Here is a 22,079-nt window from a genome sequence, read left to right on the forward strand (position 1 = left end):
CAGTATGGTACCTACATAAAAATAGGCACAGACCAAAAGAAGAGAGCAGAAAGCCCAGAAATAAACCCACAGTCAACTAACAGTCAACTAACCATTGGTCAACTAATCTTTGACAAGGGTGCTAAAATCAAAAAATTCTGGGAAAGTCTCTTTAAAAAGTGGTGCTGGGAAAACAAAATATACACATACTAAAGAATGAAACCAAACGCCTATCTTATACCACTCACAAAAACTAACTCGAAATGGATTAAAGATTTGAATTTACACCTGAAACTATAAAACTCAAAGAAAACATAGAGGGTAGACTCTTTGACTTTGGTCTTGGTGATGAAAAGGCAATAAAAGCAAAAATGAACAAGCAGAACTACATCAAAGTAAGAAGCTTTTGCATAGCAAAGGAAAGAGTCAACAGGTGACCTATCAAATAGGAAAAAAATATTTATCTGATATTTAACCATATATCTGATATAGCTAAAAAGGGACAAATATCCAAAATATAAGAAATTCAAACAATTCAATAGCAAGAAAACAAATAATTCAACCAAAGCAAAGGTCCTTAAGTATTCTGGTTACCAATTTCAACATGGGAGTTGGAATAACTCCAACTCCATGGGGAGTTGGAATAACTCCCCACACCAACAAGCAATCCTCAGGATGCTAGCTGTGTGTCTTAAAATTCAACTCAATTCTGACATTATGTACCTGGAGATGGTGTCTGATCCCAGAGCTTAAGAGCTTAGTCCTACAGAAGTAGGACCCCATACACACACATATTTCAGAAACCAGTCACAAGTCTAAGTTGTCACCTGGGCTTCTGACTAACAGGTTATAGACTGGAGGTTCCTAGACCTCCTTGAGTTCTATTAATTTGCTAGAGTGGCTCACATACCTCAGGAAACCCATTTAGTCACTAGATTCCTAATGTACTATAAAGAAGATATAACTCAGGAACAGCAAAGAGATGCACAGGGCAAGGAGGTATGGGAAAAGAATGTGAAGCTTCCGTGCCCTTTCCTAGTTCACAACTCCCCGAATCTCCACATGTCCACCAACCTGGAAGCTCTCCAAACCTTGTCCTTTTGGGGTTTTAAGAAGTCTCATTACATAAGCATAATGGATTAAGTCATTGGCCACCAGCAATTGATTCAACTTCCAAACCCTCTCCACTCCCTGGAGGTCAGTGGGGTAGGACTGAAAGTTCCAGCCTTCTAACCAGCTAAGTTGGTCCCTTCTTCTAAAAGTCCTGTCATTAACATAACAAGAGACAACTTTAGTGCCCTCCTCACTCAGGAAATTCCAAGGGTTTTAGAAGCTCTGTGCCAGAAATGGGATAAAGGCCAAATAAACATTTCTTATTAAAATAACAATGAGAGACCTGAATAGACATTTCTCCAAAGAAGAAATGCAAATGGCCAACAGGTACATGAAACACTCAACATTACTAATCATCAGGAAAATGCAAATCAAAACCACAGTGAGGTATCTCCTCGTATCTGTTAGAACAGTTCATCAAAAAGACAAGAAAGATGTTGGCAAGGATGTGGAGAAAAGAGAACCCTCATACTTTGCTGGTGGCACTGTAAATTGGTACAGCCACTATGGAAAACAGTATGGAGGTTACTTAAGAAATTAAAAATAGAACTACCATAGGATCTAGCAATCTCATTTCTGGGTATACATCCAAAGGAAATGAAATCATGATCTCAAAGAAGTAGCTGCACTCTGATATTCATTGCAGCATTATTTACAGTTGTCAAGATACAGAACACAACCTAAGTGTCTATCTGCAGATGAATGGATAAAATGATGTGATATATATAATGGAACATTATTCAGCGTGAGAAAGAAGAAAATCTTGCCCCCTGTGACATCACAGATAGACCTTGAGGGTATTATGCTAAGTGAATGTCAGAGAAAAGAAATAAGTCAGACAAGAAAGGAAAGAAGTCAAATGGAGAAAGACAAATACCACTTCTATATGGAATCTAAAAAAAAGTCGAACTCAGAGAATCAGATGGTAGAATGGTAGTTGCCAGGGACTAGGTAGTGGAAAAAATAGCAAGATGTTGTTTATTTTTTTATTTTTTTTTTTTTTTAAAGATTTTATTTATTTATTTGACAGAGAGAGATCACACATAGGCAGAGAGGCAGACAGAGAGAGAGGAGGAAGCAGGCTCCCCGCTGAGCAGAGAGCCCGATGTGGGGCTCGATCCCAGGACTCTGAGATCATGACCTGAGCCGAAGGCAGCGGCTTAACCCACTGAGCCACCCAGGCGCCTAGAGAGTAATAATAGCATGGCGACTATAGTAAATAATAACTATATAATATACTTGAAATTTGCTAAGAGACAAATTTTAAGTATTGTCATCACACATACACAAATGTAACTAGGTGGATTGACAGGTGTGTTAATTAACTTGACTGTGATGATCATTCCACAATGTTTATATCAAATCGTCATGTTGTACACTTTACATATATATATATAATTTTGTCAATTATATTGCAATGAAGCTGGAAAACACTTAAAATCAATGGTATTTGTTTTTAAAAATAATTAGTTTCTACAATGACTGAGTGGTCTCTTTTGGATATAAACTTAATCTTTCCTCTTGCTAAAGCTGATTTTTAAAATAGTATGTATTTTTAGTTCTTATTAAAGTATAATTTTATTATAATAAAAATCAACCTTTTAATTGTACACTTCTGTGAGTTTTGGCAGATACAGCTCTGTAAGTTTTGGCCACTACAATCAAGATATGGAAATGGAACTGTTCCGTGCACCCCACCCCCAAATTCCCTCCTGCTCCTTTGTAGTCAACCTCTCCTTTACCGTCCTCAACTCCTAGAAGGCATGGTTCTGTTTCTGACACTCTGCTTTTCCCAGAATGTCATGTAAATACAATCTGGCTTCTTTCACCTCATAATACATCTGCAATTCATCCATGTGTGTATGGAGAGTTTAATCCTTTTTATTGCTGAGTAGTTTTCCATTTACAACTATGCCACCTTTTGTTCATTGATTCACCAGGTGAAAGACACTTCTGTTGTTTCCATTTGGGGATAAATACGAATAAAGCCACATATGCTTAGTACAAATAAACATTTGCATACAGGTTTTTGTGTGAACCCACCTTTATTTCACCTGGATAAACACCTAGCAGTGGGATTACTTAACTACATGCTAAGTGAAGGTTCAACTTTATACAAAATATCAGATCATTTTTGAAATGTAAATCACCAAGAAGAGATGTCCTACCCATCTCTGACCACAAATGGGAGGGGAAATGGGAATAGAAACCTCCAGATGCCCAAACTAATCTGTCGTCACGTTCTGTAAAATCAATAGACTCTTTTCCCATCCCATTTTCACCTCTCGGAAGGACAGCTTTAGCAATGCACATATAAGCTTACTGTGATATGCGACTTCCCATGCTCTCTGTTATTTTCCTGTTTATCAGGCAGAATGGCTGATCTGAGGAGATCAGTGGCAAGGACATGTGAGACACAGTAACGTCAGGAGAACCCCCACCAATTACATTACTTATTACCTCCTTTTCTTTCCCTCTCCAAGGCAAGAGAGGACATTGGAATGGCAGCAAATAAACAAACTTGGGACTAGAAAGAAGCAATTAATCCATCCTACAGTGTTAATTACTTTTCTCCTGTGTCTGAATATGTAATATGCAAGGTTGACTTTATTAACTATTGACTGACTTATAAATACTATTAGAGCAAAACAGTGTCATGGGTAATCCACCAAAGGAGATAACCCTGAAAGCACTTGTATTTAGTTTTTACAAGCAGTTTAATTCTTTTCTTTGTAAGTTTTCCATTGGCCAATGTAATACCTGGTTTGCCTCTCCAATGCTGATCTGACTATTCTAAGGCATACACCAGGAACATATTATTTGGCATAGAGAAACCAACTTGCGGTTAGAAAGCTGAATAGTACACAAGTTAAGATTTAATGTATTACTACTTCAAGGGCCTTGCTTCAGAGTCCCATGGAAAGAAAGAGAGGAACTGGTGGGGAGGACAACGGTAGGGACCAAAGAGGAGGTAACCAGGCAGTGGAGACTTTGGAGGGACCTGCAAAAGGTCACAGTAAAAACGTACCTTTTTCTGCAAAGTGCCTTGGTTAAGAGCTAGAGAATAACTGAGTTTACTAGGCACAGAGGAAAGACAAAAGGCAGAGAAGTGGATTTGCCGAACTCAAGTGAATGGGTTTGCAATTAAAAATAAACTTTTCAACAAATAGAGCTGCTCATTTAGAAAGAGTGGCCTTGTACGACTTGGGATTCCCCATCACTGGCTATTTAAGTGGTATTATCTTGGTAGAAATGCAGTAAACAGTATTCATGTACCCTTCATTGGGCAAATGTTTATTAAAAACTTACTCAGTACAAGATGCAAGCACAATATGAAAAGTAATCAAATCTAGATTTGCTCTCTGCCAGCTGTCTAAGCAGTGCTTCTTACACTTAAAAAATGTATACACATTCCCCCTGAGGATCTTGTTAAAATGCAGATTCTGCTTTCTGTAGGATAGAGCCTCAGATTCTACACTTCTAAAAAGCTCCCAGGTGATGCCTATGCTGCTTGATGATCTGGGTAACACATACTGAGTGAAAAGGGTTTCTAGCAGAGAATTAGACATGCACATGATTATAATACAAAGTAAGAATTCGTAAATACCATATAAGTACCATCAATTGTCAGTAAAGACCTAGATCTGTCCCAGCTCGAGGACAATCTTTGTTCCTTCCTGCTATCAGCGTTCCTTCTGATGTTTTTGTTGCTCTGTTTCTCAAACTGGGTTTCTTTTCGAGTGGCTCATTGCATATGCTGTTTCTTGGCTTAGAATAGCTTTCTCCTCGTCTTCAGACTAACGTTTCACTAATTTGTCAAGGTTTATCTCCTAATGACCCCTTCTTCCCTGGGTCCCGGTTGGGGCTGACCGCTCCCCACAGCAGTTAGCTTGAATCTCAAACAACTGCCGCTACTTCCTTCTGACTCCAGTAGGAAGTCCGGCTTTTAATTCCCCATGGGAACCCACCTCCCCGGGTTGCCTCCCGTAAAAACGCTGCTGAGAAAACGTTTTGGCTAACCTGAAGCCAGGTGAGGCGGCCGGGAAGAAAGCGCCGCATCTGCAGGTACAGGGAGGTGGCCCTAATTATCATCCGGAGACCGTTTCCTCCCGAAGGCAGGCCCTGGAGCTGACCGCACTAGCGGTTTCTGGTCCAGTGCCCCGGGGGAGGGCATTTCCCCGAGGCTAATCGCATTGCTGGCGCCCCCGCCCGGCGCCGGAGGCTGCCCACCATAGAGGCGATGGCGGCTAGAGGGGCCCGCGAGCTTCAGGAGCCGTGGCCGCGCGGCTGTAGGGAACGCGCGCGGGGCGGGTCTCGCGCCACTGGCCTTGTAGCCATTTTAGGAGGAAACCCGGATCGCTAGCCCCGGGCGCGGCTTCAATTTCAATAACTTTATTGGTGGCCTTATCCGCAGAACAGCCATCGCACTAGTGGGTAGGGGAGGGGGGAGAGCATCACGGGAGGGGATTGAGGAGGGGGACGCCCCCGGGCAGTGAGCGCTGGGATGCCGGGTGTTCCCGAAAGTGGGATTCCTGAGCAGCGGGCGTCGAGAGGGTTTTGGTGGGGGGTTCGGGCCCTCCTGGAGGCCGGGGAAAGAGGGGACCCCGGGCACGGCTTCTCTGGGGCGGGGATTCCCTTGCCTGGGTCCCCAGGCGCAGGGGCGGAGCCGGGGGCGCCCCTGACGCGGCTGCCGGGGTGTTCCTAGTCCTGTGTTGTTCCACACGGCAGGTGGCCCTCGACTCGAGCTGCAGCCATGGGAAACACCACCAGCGACCGGGTGGCTGGCGAGCGCCACGGCTCCAAGTCTTCACGCGCCGAGGGCGCCGGCGGCCATGCGCCGGGCAAGGAGCATAAAATCATGGTGGGGAGTACCGACGATCCTAGCGTCTTCAGCCTGCCGGACTCCAAGGTGAGCGTCTCCCCGCCCTCAATGGGCGCAGCTGCAGCAGGCTGGGGGTCAGAGCTCCTCCTCCCCTTCCTGGTTCTTGTCCCACTGAGCCAGGTTGCGGTTTTCTGAATTAGAGGAATTTGGGGGGGGGGGACGGAGATGTTGGGGGTAATTACTACTGCGGTGCTCTCTCAGAATAGGATAGAGGCAGAGTTTTTGTTTCTCGATTAATCTGTTGGCCATATTTTTACTATGGGGACTGTAAGCCCCCACCCCCACCCCACCCCTGGATTTTCTAACTGGCAAGTGCCCGCTTTTAGAGTACTGATGAGTTTATAGGTTGTAAACCTAGGTAGAAAACTTAAGATGGTTGGTTGCCTGAGTTGCTGATCATCGGCGGCAGTTTCTCAAACCTGTGGTGGGTAAATGAACTTCTTTTTCCTGGCAGTTTCTATGCATCCGTATCATTTTTGCCCTTCTAAGAATTCCGCGCTTCTGATCCTTACCCTCTTTGGCATGATTGTGAGCAGCAACCACTTGCTTATTTGATACTTTTTACTAGTCTTGGGGGTCAAGAAAGGACCTCCTTTGGTTGACTGCTCAATTTTCATCTCATACTTTATATTGTGGTGACTGAGGTGCTTCTTACACGCCCAGTTACATTTTGTAGTAGGAGATCAAATGATTCCAGGATTTCTTCACATCCAGTAGTACATGCTGTTAGCTTCACTGAAAAAGGGCAACCCACAGCTGCCCGGAAGACCTTGCTCTTAAATGCAAGGACTTTCAGAAAAGTGGCAACTTGTGCTCACCCATAGACGAGTTAGATGGAGCTGACAGCAATGTGCTTACCATCCGAATGTTTCTATTCACATTTAGAGCTGTCAGCATGAAATACAATGATCCCTGCAGTCAGTACGAGTGGGATAAAGTACAAAAATTGAGGGATTGAAGAGATTCGGGTGCATTTGATGTTTCCTGTCATTTCAAACCTTTCACCAAACTGGGGTTTTAGAGAGTAAAGAATGCTTTGCCCCATAGGTAACACATAAAATTTGGATTCTGTTTATTTTCTTGAATCCCAATTGAGAACGTAACTACAGAAAAAGAAGTGAAGGTGATAAAAGAAAAAAAAAACACTTCCTGGGGTTTCTTCTCCATTCCTTTCTTCTATCTCCCACTTCAGAACTTCTTCCTCAACATTTGGGCCATCTATCCAGTCATTTGAATTTACTTCTTCAAAGCTTTTTCAAGGTGATCCACCTCATAATTTTACCCTTTTCCTACATCGATGACTCAGGATTTAAGTACAGTGTATTGTCAGACTGTGACTGCAATAACCGGTGTGCTGGATAAAAGCCCAGGTTGGTCCATCTGAAATGGAGCTTATTTTGTTTCATTCTTTCCCTAACCTCAGTCTTGCCATTTGTGAATAAGGACATTGTTTCAGGTAATTCCTAAGGCCTATTCTACATTTAAATTTTATAGTTCTCAATCTAGTCTCTTTACATCTTCCTTCATTGTTTTACTTAAACATTTTCAAACTGTAGTTCTCATTGTTTTGCCTCTTTTCCTGATGATTTTGGTGACGATTTAACTTGGAGTAAATGGTCTTTCTGTTAGAAAGACCTGCCACAGGAGTGTCATGTCATATGTGGAAGTTCTTTCTTCCAAAGCTAGGCATATTAATAGTTTCTAGCTTTCAAATTCTGAACTGAAAATACTAAATCATGAAAGTAACTCATAGAAAAGTGGCAGTGGGGCCTACATTGCTTCAAATGCCACCAGTCTTCTTCAGAGTACTAGTTCACTGGTTCTCAATCCTATTTGCACATTAGAATCACTTGAGATTTGTTTAAACACTGCATGGAAATTTGGAAACATATTCTATGTTTCAGAGTAGAATATGTAATGAACTCCTATATACCCATCACCCAGTTTAAACAATGATCAAATTGTGAACAAATTTATATCTTCTATACCCCAAGCCACTCCCCCCCCCAGTTATTTTGAAATGAATTCCGAACATCCTATCAAATATTATTTTATCTGTAAATATTTTAGGATGTATCTGTAGAGTTTTTTCCTTTATTTTGACAATCAGTATTATTCTCTGTGAATCTTTTTTTTTTTTTTTTAAAGATTTTATTTATTTATTTGACAGAGATCACAAGTAGATGGAGAGGCAGGCAGAATGAGAGGAGGAAGCAGGCTCCCTGCTGAGCAGCGAGCCCGATGCGGAACTCGATCCCAGGACCCTGAGATCATGACCCGAGCTGAAGGCAGTGGCCTAACCCACTGAGCCACCCAGGCACCCTCTGTGAATCTTTTTAAAAACAGATTCCTAGACCCTATATCTAAATCAGAAGCTGAGAGTTATTCTTAGGCATATGTAAAAATTTCTGTCATTCTAATGAAGCCAGTCAGGCAACAGTGCATTGCCTTAGAGTATGGAAATAAAGCTTTTCACTTATGACTTTTCCTTATGTAATGTGAAAGTCCCTTCACTTGTTTCTCTGTTTACTTAAGTTTATACTGCTCCTCTTGTCTCACAGTATAGTTTTGAGGACTACTGAGAGACCGTATGGAAGGTAGACTACCCTAGCCATTTTCAAAATAAAGCCCAAATGAATAAGTTAATCCTTTTTTTAACTCACATTATTTTATTTGGGAATGTTTTTACTTGATACAGTACAGTCTGTTTACCAAAGTCATTTAAACCAATCTGAAGTGGGGATCAGCAAACTTTTTCTGTAAGGGACCATACAGTAAATATTTTAGACCTTGTGGACCATACAGCCTCTGTCTGTTCTTCAGTTTTGCTTAGCATGAAAGCATTTATAGATAATATTTAAATGAAAGAGTGTGGCTATTTTCCAAAGAAGTTTATTTATAAAAGCATATGACGGGGCGCCTGGGTGGCTCAGTGAGTTAAAGCCTCTCCCTTTGGCTCAGGTCATGATCCCGGGGTCCTGGGATCCAGCCCCGCCTGCTTCCCCCCTCCCTCTTTGCCTGCCTCTCTGCCTACTTGTGATCTCTGTCTGTCAAATAAATAAAATCTTAAAAAAAAAAGCATATGGCTCCCTGGCCATAGTCTGCCAACTCTTGTTCTAAAAGATGGTTAATTTGATATTGGAACCGCTTTTGTAAAAGGAAGCTTTGTTTTTTATCTGATCCTCTGATTCTCAAAAATTAAGAAACCAGGGGCTCCTGGGCTACTCAGTGGATTAAGCCTCTGTCTTGGGCTCAGGTCATGATCTCAGGGTCCTGGGATCAAGCCCCACATTGGGCTTTCTGCTCAGCAGGGAGCCTGCTTCCTCTCCTCCACCCCCACCCCTGCCTGCCTGTCTGCCTATTTGTGATCTCTCTGTCAAATAAATGAATAAAATCCTTAAAAATTTTTTTTTTAAAAATTAAGAAACCAATGATACAATTTTCCTATACTTTTAATGTCCTTTTTGTAACCAATTAGCCAAAATGAAGTTTATGAATTACTTATGAATTTCAGTGTCTCAAACTTGCATTACAACTGATAATTCAGAGCTATTCACATTTACATGTGAAAAATACCTGGATAACTTTATTATTTTTTATGGAAGTGTACTTTTTTTTCATATTTTTTTCTCTTAAAGAGACTCAGAAGCATGTCGTAATTGCCTGCTCGTAGGTTAATCTGGAACAGGGAGAAGTAAGCTTCCCCCACCTCTTTTCTGAAAGGGAGATCCTCAGGCTCTGAAAGAGTGAGTGATCTAATCAAACTCTAAAGTTAGGCTGTGCTTTGGGCAACTGTTGAGCATAAGCCAATTGACCATTTGGTCCTAGATGGGTTATTTCTCTATAGTATATTCAAAATCTGATTCAGTTGCTAACTTCAAGGCTTACTGATCCTTCCCAGAAACCTAGCACCTCTCTCTGCCCTAGGGAGGACCTTTTAAAAGTTCCTGGGTCACAATTTAGGGATGACCTAATGCTTCTTACAGCTCCCAGGGGACAAAGAGTTTGTATCATGGCAGCAGGATTTGGAGGACTCCGTAAAGCCCACACAGCAGGCCCGGCCCACTGTTATCCGCTGGTCTGAAGGAGGCAAGGAGGTCTTCATCTCTGGGTCCTTCAACAATTGGAGCACCAAGATTCCACTGATTAAGAGGTGAAGACAAGTATCTTGGTTGAGTCTACAGGGTCTAGGAGTACAGACCTGATTTTCCTACTCAGGAGAGAGACCTGGCTGGACTGCTCCTCTCCACCCACTAGGGACTCTCTCTAGAACATTTTCTGTGGCCAGTGATTACATCTGTGGCATTTTTTTTTTTTTTTTTTAAATCTCATAGTGAGTCAGAAATGCTTAACCAGTTAGAATGTCATTGCCTCAGAGGAACTTATACAGCTTTGTGGGTACATTCTCTAGGACTGTGTTAACACAAGTCCTGTTTATGCCTGTGGGAAGTCATCTGTAACTGGCTGAGCCCACTTGTTCTGACTTCTGCACTAAAAACACAATTGATGTTCTAGGTAGTAATGTGAGCTGTTGCTTGCAGAGCAATAATGAACTACTTGGTAATCAGAATGGCCCTTTTTCAGTAGGTTATTTTTCAGAAAGTGCTCACCAAAATATGGAAAATGGTACCTTGAGGCACTTCTGTATTCTGAAGCTACCTGCTCCTTCTTTACACTTGTGAAGGATCTGTTCCTACTGAAGCAAATTAGTTGTACTAAGGTGAATCATTTTGGGGGATTAACATCTATTTTTCTTTTCCAGATATTAAGAACTAAAGTTATTGGGAGGGGCCGGCAAATATGTGCTCAAGGTGATACAGAAAAGGAGAATGGGTCTATACATTTTTTATTCCAGTGGGGACAATTGCTTAGGAAGTGGGAGATCACTGTTGTATGTTGTGAGTGTCTCATGGTTTTTACATTGACATTCTGTCTTCTAACATGAACTTGGCTTGTTTAACCTTCTGTTTTCTTCTGTAGCCATAATGACTTTGTTGCCATCTTAGACCTTCCTGAGGGAGAGCACCAGTACAAGTTCTTCGTGGATGGACAGTGGGTTCATGATCCATCAGAGGTAAGGCCTTGATCTCTAAGGGTAACCATTAACTTACTTTGACCTTTTGTCTATTATTCCCCTTGGTGTCAATGTCATTGCTTTCAGGATTGATGGGCTCCTACACTAGAGGATTTCTCTCTTGATTAAAGATGGAGGTGTCGAGCATGATCATTTTTTAAAACAGGAGAGTTAGATGGAAGAGATGAATTTAAAACAGGGTATATGAATATTTTCCTTTCATTGTTTCAGCCTGTGGTTACCAGTCAGCTTGGCACAATTAACAATTTGATCCATGTCAAGAAATCTGACTTCGAGGTGTTTGATGCTTTAAAGCTAGATTCAATGGAAAGCTCGGAGACATCTTGTCGAGGTAATTTTATAGTATTTGCTCATTCTTTTTTTTAAAAATTTTTTTATAACTTTTTTTTTTTAAGATTTTATATATTTATTTGACAGACAGAGATCACAAGTAGGCAGAGAGAGAGGAAGGAAAGCAGGCTTCCTACTGAGCAGAGAGCCAGGACCCTGGGATCATGACCTGAGTCCAAGGCAAAGGCTTTAACCCACTGAGCCACCTAGGCGCCCCGTATTTGCTCTTTCTTGATGTGTTTTTCCTATAATGCATGTTTCTTCCCAAGAGTGGTTTTGTTTTTCATTTTCTCAGGAATCCTCTGAATCACATACATGTTTTACAGCCATATATATATCTCTATATATATATGTTTGTCCTCTGAACATTTAGGTCTTATCTGAGAGGAAAAAAACTCAGTCTAGTGTATTTGATTTCAAACTTTTTAACCAAGATCTACAGTAAGACATTTTTTTTAGGTATTGTAACCCAGTCTTTCTCTTCCCACCTCTCTTCCTGTTTCCATCTCTCTCCCTCTCTTTTTGTCTCACACACACAAACACACACATGCACACTGTAAGACAAGTCTTAGCAGAATGTCTGTCTTTGTTATATTTGATACACTCTATTTTCTATTTTATCCTTTCTTTCATTAGCCACTAATGGATTATAGTCCATAGTTTAAAAAGCTGTTTCTAGCAATATTTCAAGTTTTCATTGACCTGCTGGCAGTTTCACCAGCTGAGACTAGTTCTGTCTGGTTTGCCTTGTTTAGTTGCCTCTGCATTAGCTTAATCCTGCCAGTTTAATAGCTAGGCTGGGTGTTCCACAGTTTTATATGGCCCTCCAGCTATGACTGTCTCTGGGGAAAAAGGGTTACAAAACCCCCACAACTCTTTTATGTGTATGTTAACTGAAATTTTATAAGTTTTTGATGAAAAAATAATTTTCCTGTTAGAGGAAAAGACCTGTATCCTTTTGTTTCTCCCAATCTTACTTTTTCCCATGGCTTTCATCACATTTGCTACAGCATCAGAAGACTGATTTGCTAACCACTCTCACAGTTACCATTTTAGTTATTATATTAAAGGCTGTAACTGTCTAAAGAATTGTGCACCCTGTTCCCAGTGGGTATACTGTTCCCTTGTGAGTTCAGAGCCTGCCCAGGCTACTCACTAGCTTTGAAGTCATGCACAGGTCCTTCAGCCTTTCTGGTTCTCAGTTCCGTATCACGAAAATCAGAGGCTTAGAATCTCAGTTGATTCTCATCTGTGGAGACACGACCCAAAGTGGAATCTCAGGGCACAGAGGTGGCTTATGCAGCTTCTAAAAGACCAATCAAGGGTATAATAATTGTTGATGAAAATCGTAAAAATAGTTTTCATTATACAAGCCCAGTAAGTAAAGCTGAACATTCATTTTGACTGGTGGGGCAGTGATTAACAAAGGCTTAATTATACTGAGTTAAGTGATAAGACTACTTGCAACTCTACATTTTTGGATTATATGATTCTAGAGAAGCAACTGATGAGCAGTAGATAGGGAATCATCATTGTGTAAAAGAAGACGTGCATACTTTTGATATCTCACTCTTCCCTCTTTCACCAGTTTCCTGATCTACTTTGTGTCTGCATGGATTTCACCATTTGGGACCTTTTCATATAAATGGGATCATGCAGTGTGTGGTGTTTGGTGTTTGGCTTCTTTCACTTAGCACATTTTCAGCTTTTATCCATGTTATAATATGTCTCAGTACTTCACACCTTTTTATGGCTGAATAAAGTTCCATTGTAGGGATTCATTAGCTGATGCACATTTGGATCGTTTCCACTTTTTGTATGTTAAAAACAATGTTCTCAACATTTGCGCTTAAGTCTTTGTGTGGACTTGTTTTCATTTCCCAAGAGTATAATTTCTGGGTCATATGCCAACTTCAAGTTCAGCTTTTGGAGAAATTGCCCAACTGTTTTCCAAAGTTCTTGCACCATTTTACATTCCCAGCAGCAACGGGGATTGTACAAATGTTCCAGTTTTTCCACATCCTCACCAACCATTATTACTGTGTATGTTTTTATTACAGCCATCTTAATGAGTGTGAAGTGTTACTTGATTTACATTTCCGTAACAACTACTACGTTGTTAGTAATCTTGTCCTCATTGTTGCAATCATTGTAGTACCAGCAGTCTTAGTGTTTATAGCCTTGTTATCTGTTCTTGTGTGGAAAAAAGAAAAAATCTAATTTTTTCACATCTTTTGGCAGTTTACAAGGCATTGTCACGTCTGTTATCTCCTTTCATTCCTGTGAAAACATTGTGAAATAGGGTAGAGATTATCTTTCAGTTTATTAATGAAGAAACTGACCATATTAGAAGGATTTGTTCTAATCATACAACTGATAAATAGAGTAGTTCTCCTCTGAACCTATGCCTTTCGCTTCTCATCCCCTCCTCTGTTGTCTACATCATGTTACCATGTTGAGGAATTTCAGAGTTCATATTCAAGAAGACTCAGACTTTTACTTTGCATTACAGTTGTAGACCAGCAGGTTACAAGTTTATGATCTATGACTGTATTTAATATTAGCTGCCATGTATTGATAGTTTTTTCCATGCAGTTTTACTAGCTCCACAACTTTCCCTTATATTTGGATAAATCTCTTCCAGACCTTTCCAGCTCTCCCCCAGGGCCTTATGGTCAAGAAATGTATGTGTTTCGATCTGAGGAGAGATTCAAATCCCCACCCATCCTACCTCCTCACCTTCTTCAAGTTATTCTTAACAAGGACACTAATATTTCTGTGAGTACTCTGAGAGAATTGCTGCAGCATCTGGGGGTTATTAGGACCATTGGAGCCAAAGTTAGTAATACTAGAGGTCGGGGTTATTACAAAGCAATGTCTGTCGAGAATATAAATAATATACATATCGATAGCATTACAGGTTCCTTTTTCTAGGGTCGAGTTGTTACTTTTCCAGGTACTAATACCAAAATTCATAGTTATCTTCTGGTCCTAATGAATTAGACTCAGACCCATGGATTGCTAGAGCCAATTTCTGGGACTTCCAGTCCAACACAAGATAAGACATACGTACCATTTGGGGATATACAAAGGGAGTATAAGGGATTTGGGTTGGTTTTTGGTTTCTTTTTTCCATATAATTTACATCTTTAGTCAATCCACTTGATTCCCACTAAGATTATTTTGTCTCTTAACACAAATCTTCTATATGTGTTGTGGGCAAGATTTTTGTTTTAGTGCTATTAAAGGAGATAAATAGATGCTAAGGCTTAGAGTTTCTGTCCTGGACTCAGAATTTTCCTAATTCTCTGTAATGAGAACATAAAAATTGATATGTACTAGGATGAGTGTATTATTTAAAAGAAATACACATTCTAGTTTAGCATTTCTCAACAGTTCCAAAGAGCTCTAAGGAAGAGTAAACTGTTTCAATCAAAACTGTGCACTTAACTCCATTTAGTGATTTTTTTATTTCTCTCTTAGTGTGACCCAGCCTTGCTTCCTGAGCCCAATCATGTTATGCTGAACCATCTCTATGCATTATCCATTAAGGTAAGTGGTGGGCCTGCCTCTTTCCCAAAATGGGAGGACCGGGGTAACGTTTTCTCCAGGGCTTACTTCCCCTGCTACCTCACTGACGCTAAAGCTTGGTGTAAGGTCAAATTATAGGAGATGAACTTGGTTTTTTTTTTTAACTGGTAGGTGGGTTTTTTGTTTGTTTGTATTTAATCTTAGTCTCCATCCCTATGTTCTGGCTAGCTGAATTGCCCTGTGATTGAATGAACTTGTTCACTTCCTGGTTTCTTTCTGGATAGCTGTACCTTTTGTACCACCTACTTCATTAGATTGGAGTTCACAGCACTAGGATTTCATTTGCAGGCAAAACAAGTTGATCTTCCAGTTCAGAGAATGCTTGGATGTGATTAAGGCTTTTGCTTTTTAAAGGTGGATGTGAGCTGCTCTTGAGTGCTGCATCTCTCCACTACACCAGGTGAAGGAGGAATGTGACCAGATTTGCTCTGTCCCCTCCAATTCTAGAGTCCTTAGCTTCTCTGCTGTGTTAGAGTCTGGGTTGAAAATACCTTTTCAGTCTTGTCATGTCTTTGTGGTTTGGCTATTGGAATGGAGTTTTATATGGCTCCGTAGTTATCAGACTAGGCTGACCCTTGTCAGAATCACCTGGGGAAATTTGTAAAAATACAGTTCCAAAGCCTACAGTCCCAGAGATTCTGAACAAGTCATCTAGGATGGACCCCCAGTACTTGTTTTTTTAGGCTGCTTTTATTTCTTAGGTGTGCAGCCAGATTAGGGAAATCACTGATAACAGCTACCTTTAATAGATTATGTGGTACTTTTCAAATATATGTTATTGAATTTAAATTTTATAATAACCTTGTGAGGTAAGTATTATTTTTAACCCCTGTTTTATAGATAAAGAAACTAAGGCTCAGAGAAGGTCATAATACCAGTAAGTACCAGAGAGAGGACTCAGGTCCTCCTGTCCTCACTCCACATTCTTTCCTGGAGATCTCTGTGCCAGGTCTTTCCAAGGTTTTTCTCTCCTCTGCTCTTCATTTCTGACCATTCCTGGAGCCAATTTTTTTTTTACCTTCCTAGCGTCTGTCATATTTAGGCTGTGATCAGCATACTCTGGACACAGAATGTTAATCTGAGCAGCATTCATTGTAGATAACTCAGTGTATGGGAAATTGGGAAGATGCATTGGTTTCTCAGTTGGATTTGCTTGGGTTCTTTGAATCAGACTGAATTTTGCTTCCTGTAACTGCTCCTTGACTATCAACTGATGCTCCCGGGCCTACCATCTCCTCCTATGGCATACCCTTGAGCTGTAACACAGCCAGGGAAACAGTACCTCTTACTTGGCACATTGGTTCTAACGCAGATCAGGGTCTTGATTACTGTGATTCAGCTTGCCCTTGACCCACTCCAGGTTCTGTTAGAGTGTTTAGGCTGTGTGAGTTGATCCATTGGATTGAGTGTCTTTTCAAGGAAGATTTTTGGGGTCTACTTTGTTCAAGGATAGAGAGGGATTCCTGAGTCTCCTCTTGATTAAAATGAACTTTTAAAGTTCATCCCTGCATGAAACGGAAATTAGACTTGCTTTGGGGCTTGGAAATGGAAAAAAAATAAAATCACTCCCCTTTCTTCTCACTGCATTTTAGACTTCTCCAAATGAATGTCAGGATATCTTCCCCTCTGTCACGCTAGTTTTAAGGCCAGTATTCAAATTTGAGGTAGGGAAGGGGGTAAGATGGTAGGAAAGTAATATTTCTTCAGCATCTGCTATGTGTCAGGTACTGTGCCAGAGAGTCTCCTATAACTTTCATGGTTGGTGTTATCCTTTGTCCTGATGAGAAAAAAAGGCTTAGAAGCATCAAGTAGATTATGCAAAGCCACAAATAGAGTAACAGTTGGAGGCAGGATTGGAATTTAAGTTGAATTGAACCAGCCTGTTTATCTGATATCAACTCTCTCTGGTTTTTTTTTTGTTTGTTTGTTTGTTTTTTTTTTTTTTCCCCAACTCTCTTTGTTAAAAGTGAGTGACTGTGAAGTACTGGTGGCTGGAAGAGCCACCTGTCATCTGAACTAACGAATCAGCTACGTATTTCTTTTTGTCGCAGGATAGTGTGATGGTCCTTAGTGCAACCCATCGCTACAAGAAGAAGTATGTCACTACTCTGCTGTATAAGCCCATCTGAAGGGATCCCTTCCTGCCTCCCAGGATTTAAGAGAAGCATCTCCCTTGCCTTTCTGGACTGGACCAGTCTTACCAAGACTGGAAGGCTAATTTGCTTTGAGGCTGATATGTGTGTTTCAGAGCCTTTGAGTAGGATGCTCTGCTTTTGCATTCGATTGCAGATGGGAGCTTTATGAGTTTATGGAATTTATTTTAAGACAAAAAAGTTATATAAATATATGTGTGTATATGTGTGTATATTATATATATATATGCATATATAATACACACACACACACGTATATGAGAGATGAGAGGAAGGTTAATGGAAGCCTCCTAGCTAGATGTGTTCTCTCTGCTTGTGGGGACTCACCAAAACCAGTTTTGGGGGAGCTCAAGAAAGACCAATTACAGGAAGCTTGTTCCCTAAAATGGATGAAGAGCCAACTCTCAGGATCCTTGTTGGGTAGAGATTCTACCACTGCTACCTTGGCTTTCCAAGGGATGGGCTTGTGCCAGACTTCTGTTCCACTTACAGTTGCCTCCTTGCAGAGGCAGCTTTCCCTTGCATGGGTTCTCTGTATTCCTAGAGTATGTGGCACAATCTGTGCTTTTTATGATACCAGATGCCCCACAGGAACCCTTTCTCATCTCATTTCACGTTCTTACTTTGATAACCTCCCTCAGATCCTATACCTGACCCATCCCTAACACAGAAGTCACTGGCCAGTGACCCCTTTCAAAGGCTATGTGAGACCTGACCTACCACACAGATTGGGGCTACCAGAAAGTCTCCTTTTCAGCCCAGCACAGGCCCAGGCCACTTTGTTACCACTTGTTTTCCCTTCTACTAAAGAAATATGTCTCAGCATTATAAGAAAGGCAGAGGGCAGAAGGTCTACTTTCTTAGTTTAGTGCCACAGCTTAGGCTGTCTTGACACATTCCCAGAGGTTAGTCCCACCTGGCCTGGCCCTGCTTCCGTATTTTCTTTTGCGGAGCAGACAGCTTCGAAGGTGGGAGTGGAACCAGGGAACACTTTAATGTCTTTTATCTTTGGGAGATTTTTATGTGCCTACATTTTTCTTTAGTTAAAAAAATGCCTCTTCATGATTCTTAAGACACTGAATAGGAAAATTTTAGGCTCTTGATAAATGGTTCCCAAGATTCTTCAACAGGAGAGAAGTAGTCTAGCCCTCTGTAGGCTTACATTAGTGTGGCCAGCCCTGTGCATATCACTAAACAGTGTTTTAGAAACAAATTCGGGTTCCTTTGGTGCACCTAAAAATTTCCTTCAACTTAGACTTAGTAGGCCAAGAAGCAAGAAGATACCCCTGGGGTTCCTAACCATGAGTAGTATTGCTTCCCTGCACCAAGTACAAACAGGACCGTTTTGTTTTTCTCTTTTTTTAAAGTGTTTGATGAAGAAGTGGGGTCAATGATTCTCATTTGTGGAATGAAAAGTAGCTATCCAATCCACTCATAGGGTTCAGAGAGAAAACATTTTTTTTTTTTTCAAGTGTCTGTGGCTCTTCCATTAAGGATAAGTGCAAGTCAAAACATTCAACACTGAAGGAGGCCAAACTTGATGCTAGATGCACACTGAAAGGGTACCCATTGGTCAGTTTAGCTACCTCCTTTTTTTCTTGTTCAAAGCTGATGACACAGCTATCTTTGGGTGTGTAGGCCTTAGATCCTGGGAGCGAGGCAGTGGAACATGGGGTTGTTTTGCTGGGAATGCAAATTTCTAAGTGCTTTGGTGGTTACTTTCTGAGAGTAAATACTTGAACTTTAGAACTTTGAGCTTTAGCTACTTGAGGCCCCTTACTGCAGCAAAACACTTTTGTGGGAAACCGTTTATGGTCCCAACCACTTTTTGAGTGGTCTTTCATTTAAAAAATCCAGGCCAAATCCTATTATAACCAGCTCTCAAGATCTGCACTGTCTACAGTTATACTGTTGTTTTTTTTTTTTTTCTAATACCCATTAGATAAGTGGAGCATATGGGAGGATTCAAAGCCTTGGTTGTTACTTGGAGGGTTTAATCACGCTATTTCTTGTCAGCAGTATTGAAGTGTAATTGCCTGTGTGTTTGTGTATTAATTTTTTTACACAGATGTATCAGTAGAGTGGGGCAGGAAAAGAGATTCCTTCAGTGTCTCAGGCCAGCAGCTACTGTGAACTGGCTCTGGCTCCAGTCACTGGTGCTGGTGGCCTTCAAACCTTCCTAATCTGGATATGTGCAGAAAGTGTCAGTTTCCTAAGTTCTTTGGTAATCTCCCAGCCAAATGTGAAATGAGAGCCTACCAGCTGGTATGGAAGAGGATAGGCAAGGGGATCTGATGCCTCCTTTAGCACCGTTCCTTCTCCACACTCCTAATACACCCCTTGGGCCTGATAAGCCTATTAAACACAGTTTGTCCCCCAAGAAACTGTTCTAGAAGGTAGAGAGGGAAGGAGGAAGGTAGCCCAGAGTACAACCTATTTATTCTTCTGTGTTGGTTAAAGGGGTAGTTTATTTTCTAAAGAAGAGAGCTTGGCAGATTTTGAAAATGAAAAAAGGCAGAAAAAAACCCCCACCTTTTTAGCTTTTAAAAAACATGTTGTTTTTGTTTTTGTTTTTGTTCTTTTTTCCTATAGGAGTTTCACAGAGTCAAAGTTTGAAAATCACTCTTCAGGAGTGCTAATCCTTCAAAAAATACATCATGATTTGGGGGTTGTGAGGAAAAGGAAGAGTGACTGAGCTAAGGATACTGGAAAGTTAAAAGGCTTAAGTAGCTCAGAACTCAAAATAGCCTTTTTCTTGTGGTTAATTAAATGAAACATAACATACCGGTATCCTTTGGATCTCATTGTGCAAAACCTACTTATAAACATACCTTTGTCTCTTGTTCCTTTTGTCTACCCTTTCTTTTATATTCTGCTTTACCTTCACTTGTCAAGCTGACTTTTTACCAGAGCTTTAGGTCAAATATTACCTAAAACAAATGTTTCGTCATCCTGCTGGTCTGGTCATGGTTAAAGCTCAAATTAAGCTTAGAGTTGAGGGGCACCTGGGTGGCTCATTGGGTTAAAGCCTCTGCCTTGGGCTCAGGTCATGATCCCAGGGTCCTGGGATCAAGCCCCGAATCCAGCTCTCTGCTCAGCAGGGAGTCTGCTTCCTCCTCTCTCTCTGCCTGCTTCTCTGTGATCTCTGTCAAAGAAGTAAATAAAATCTTTAAAAAAAAAAAAAAGCTTAAGAGTTGAATGGGATTTGGTCACTGTAGGTAGCACCCCTATGAGCATGCCTGGCCTCAAGTGTATTGGCTTTTTTTTTTTTTAAACAATGCTTATATGGTAGAGAAACCCTATAAAAGAATAGTCCAAGAGGAGATTCTGAGAGGATCATACTAATCCCAGGCCTCCAATTCTTGTCTCTCGTAGACCTAATGGATCTGAGATAAAACCTTTGCAAAGTGTTATTACTCTGTGTATGCTGCTAAAATGAAGTTAAGTTTGGAAAGAAGTGTTACCTCCAGACTCTGCTTGTATTAATCTGAGTATAAATGAAGGAGACATACTAATGATAGAATCCCCTGCTTCTAATTGGGGAAATAGGGCTTTTAAAATTTTAACCTCAACTAAAAATGATATGCAATCGTCTATGTTGTGTGTGTTTGAAAAATATTCTATTCTCAGAGATTTCTAAGTTCTCAACGTGATAATGACTTGGGGCATAGGCTATAAGCAGATACATAATTTGTTCACACATTATTCTGACACATCCTTAAAACCAAGTCCTTGCTGTCTTCTACCAGGGACTGATAGCTCCAGTTATAGATAGAGCACCTGGGAGGGCTAGGGATTAGGAAGTCTCTGGATCCTAGGCATTTATTTTTCCTTAAGGACCCACCATACTGGAAGATTGAAGGGCTATCACTTCTGCAGTGATCCTAGACCTCTGGAGTAAAAAGGCCAATCTATTTTTCAAACTATAAGAAGAAAGAAAGAAGTCTCAAGAGTCTGTTACTTATGAAATCCAATTCTTAACAATGGAATCCCTGTAGGATTCAAATGTGGACTTTGTCTTGATTTGCTTTTCTCTATTGTGCTTTGAAGTGATTAAGTTTCATTAAAAATTAAATTTTTTATTAGTTCCAATGTTAGTTGGAGTTGAATTAATTGCATTGGAACACAGTGCTTTTGCAGTAAGATTGCTGTGAAACCACTGGATTTTGTAGTCAAGTTAAGTGGTCAAGGGATAACTACCTACCATAAGTATTGTATTATGTATTTGATCATGTTCTTTTCTGTTCCCATCCAAAGAACACTTAACCGTACCTAGGTTGTGGTTTTAAAACAGCCAAAGCTCACTGATGTCCATTAGTCCTAATCTGCAGGGTGGGCCTCATAGGTGAGACTTGTTTGAATTTTGGTAAATTGAAGGATGCTGGTGGTTATTTCACTGGAGCATTTTGAATGAGTGCAGCTCTGTCATAAAGGGGGAGTAAGACTATAATTTGGAAGGGAATTAAATATGTGATTCCTCCTTTAAATGGTGCCTTTTGTAACCTTTAGTGCTGAGGTACAGGGCTGCTTTTCAGCATACAAGAATTGGCATACAAGAATGGGTTTCAAATCTTTTCCCCAAATGTCATTTGTCACTGGACTTTGACATGTCTGAAAATTATGTGATGTAACACATACAGAAATGTGAGGTTTTCCCCAGAAAATTGTTGAATAAAAGTATTATACAATAATATTTGAGTTCTTCATTGGTCACTGGTTATATTATAAAGATCCATCTGCTTTGGTGATCTCAGAACATAAAGAATGCAAACTGCCACACAAACACATTTGAATAAAGAGAAGTCATAGGTGTGGACAAAAGTGGTGTCATCCAACCATCTGCCAATTTTCCTCTTTTCCAGGCTAACCCATCATTAACTAGAGGAATGTGAATTCAGGGATTTGAAATTTGGCACATTCTATAAAGCTGTGTACT

At 40.7% G+C, this 22,079-nt stretch overlaps 2 protein-coding genes across 8 annotated transcripts in view; one reads left to right on the plus strand and one right to left on the minus strand.

The window, feature by feature from the left end:
* Positions 1 to 5,263, minus strand: part of CHD1L (chromodomain helicase DNA binding protein 1 like) — a 140,399-nt gene extending 135,136 nt beyond the window's left edge. The window contains exon 1 of the mRNA XM_013049503.2: positions 5,113 to 5,263. The gene's annotated coding sequence lies outside the window, so the exon portion shown is untranslated. The remainder of the gene's footprint in view (positions 1 to 5,112) is intronic.
* PRKAB2 (protein kinase AMP-activated non-catalytic subunit beta 2) lies at positions 5,035 to 21,834 on the plus strand. 7 transcript variants are annotated; one of them, XM_013049508.2, is made up of 9 exons: positions 5,414 to 5,526; positions 5,821 to 6,001; positions 9,961 to 10,127; positions 10,955 to 11,048; positions 11,280 to 11,400; positions 14,044 to 14,177; positions 14,883 to 14,951; positions 15,831 to 15,867; positions 17,042 to 21,834. In XM_013049508.2, the coding sequence occupies exons 2-9, from the start codon at positions 5,846 to 5,848 to the stop codon at positions 17,044 to 17,046; spliced, it is 783 nt and encodes a 260-aa protein (XP_012904962.1). In that variant the 5' UTR covers positions 5,414 to 5,526; positions 5,821 to 5,845; the 3' UTR covers positions 17,047 to 21,834. The 7 variants fall into 7 exon arrangements, with proteins under 7 accessions (XP_012904961.1, XP_012904960.1, XP_012904959.1 ...); XM_013049507.2 differs by lacking the exons at positions 5,414 to 5,526; positions 15,831 to 15,867 and adding an exon at positions 5,035 to 5,157; XM_013049506.2 differs by lacking the exons at positions 5,414 to 5,526; positions 15,831 to 15,867 and adding an exon at positions 5,041 to 5,122.
* Positions 21,835 to 22,079: the final 245 nt, after the last annotated feature.

Source organism: Mustela putorius, unplaced genomic scaffold (assembly GCF_011764305.1).
Source record: "Mustela putorius furo isolate JIRA1106 unplaced genomic scaffold, ASM1176430v1.1 tig00000585_pilon_pilon_pilon, whole genome shotgun sequence".
Classification (NCBI taxonomy): Eukaryota; Metazoa; Chordata; class Mammalia; order Carnivora; family Mustelidae; genus Mustela; species Mustela putorius.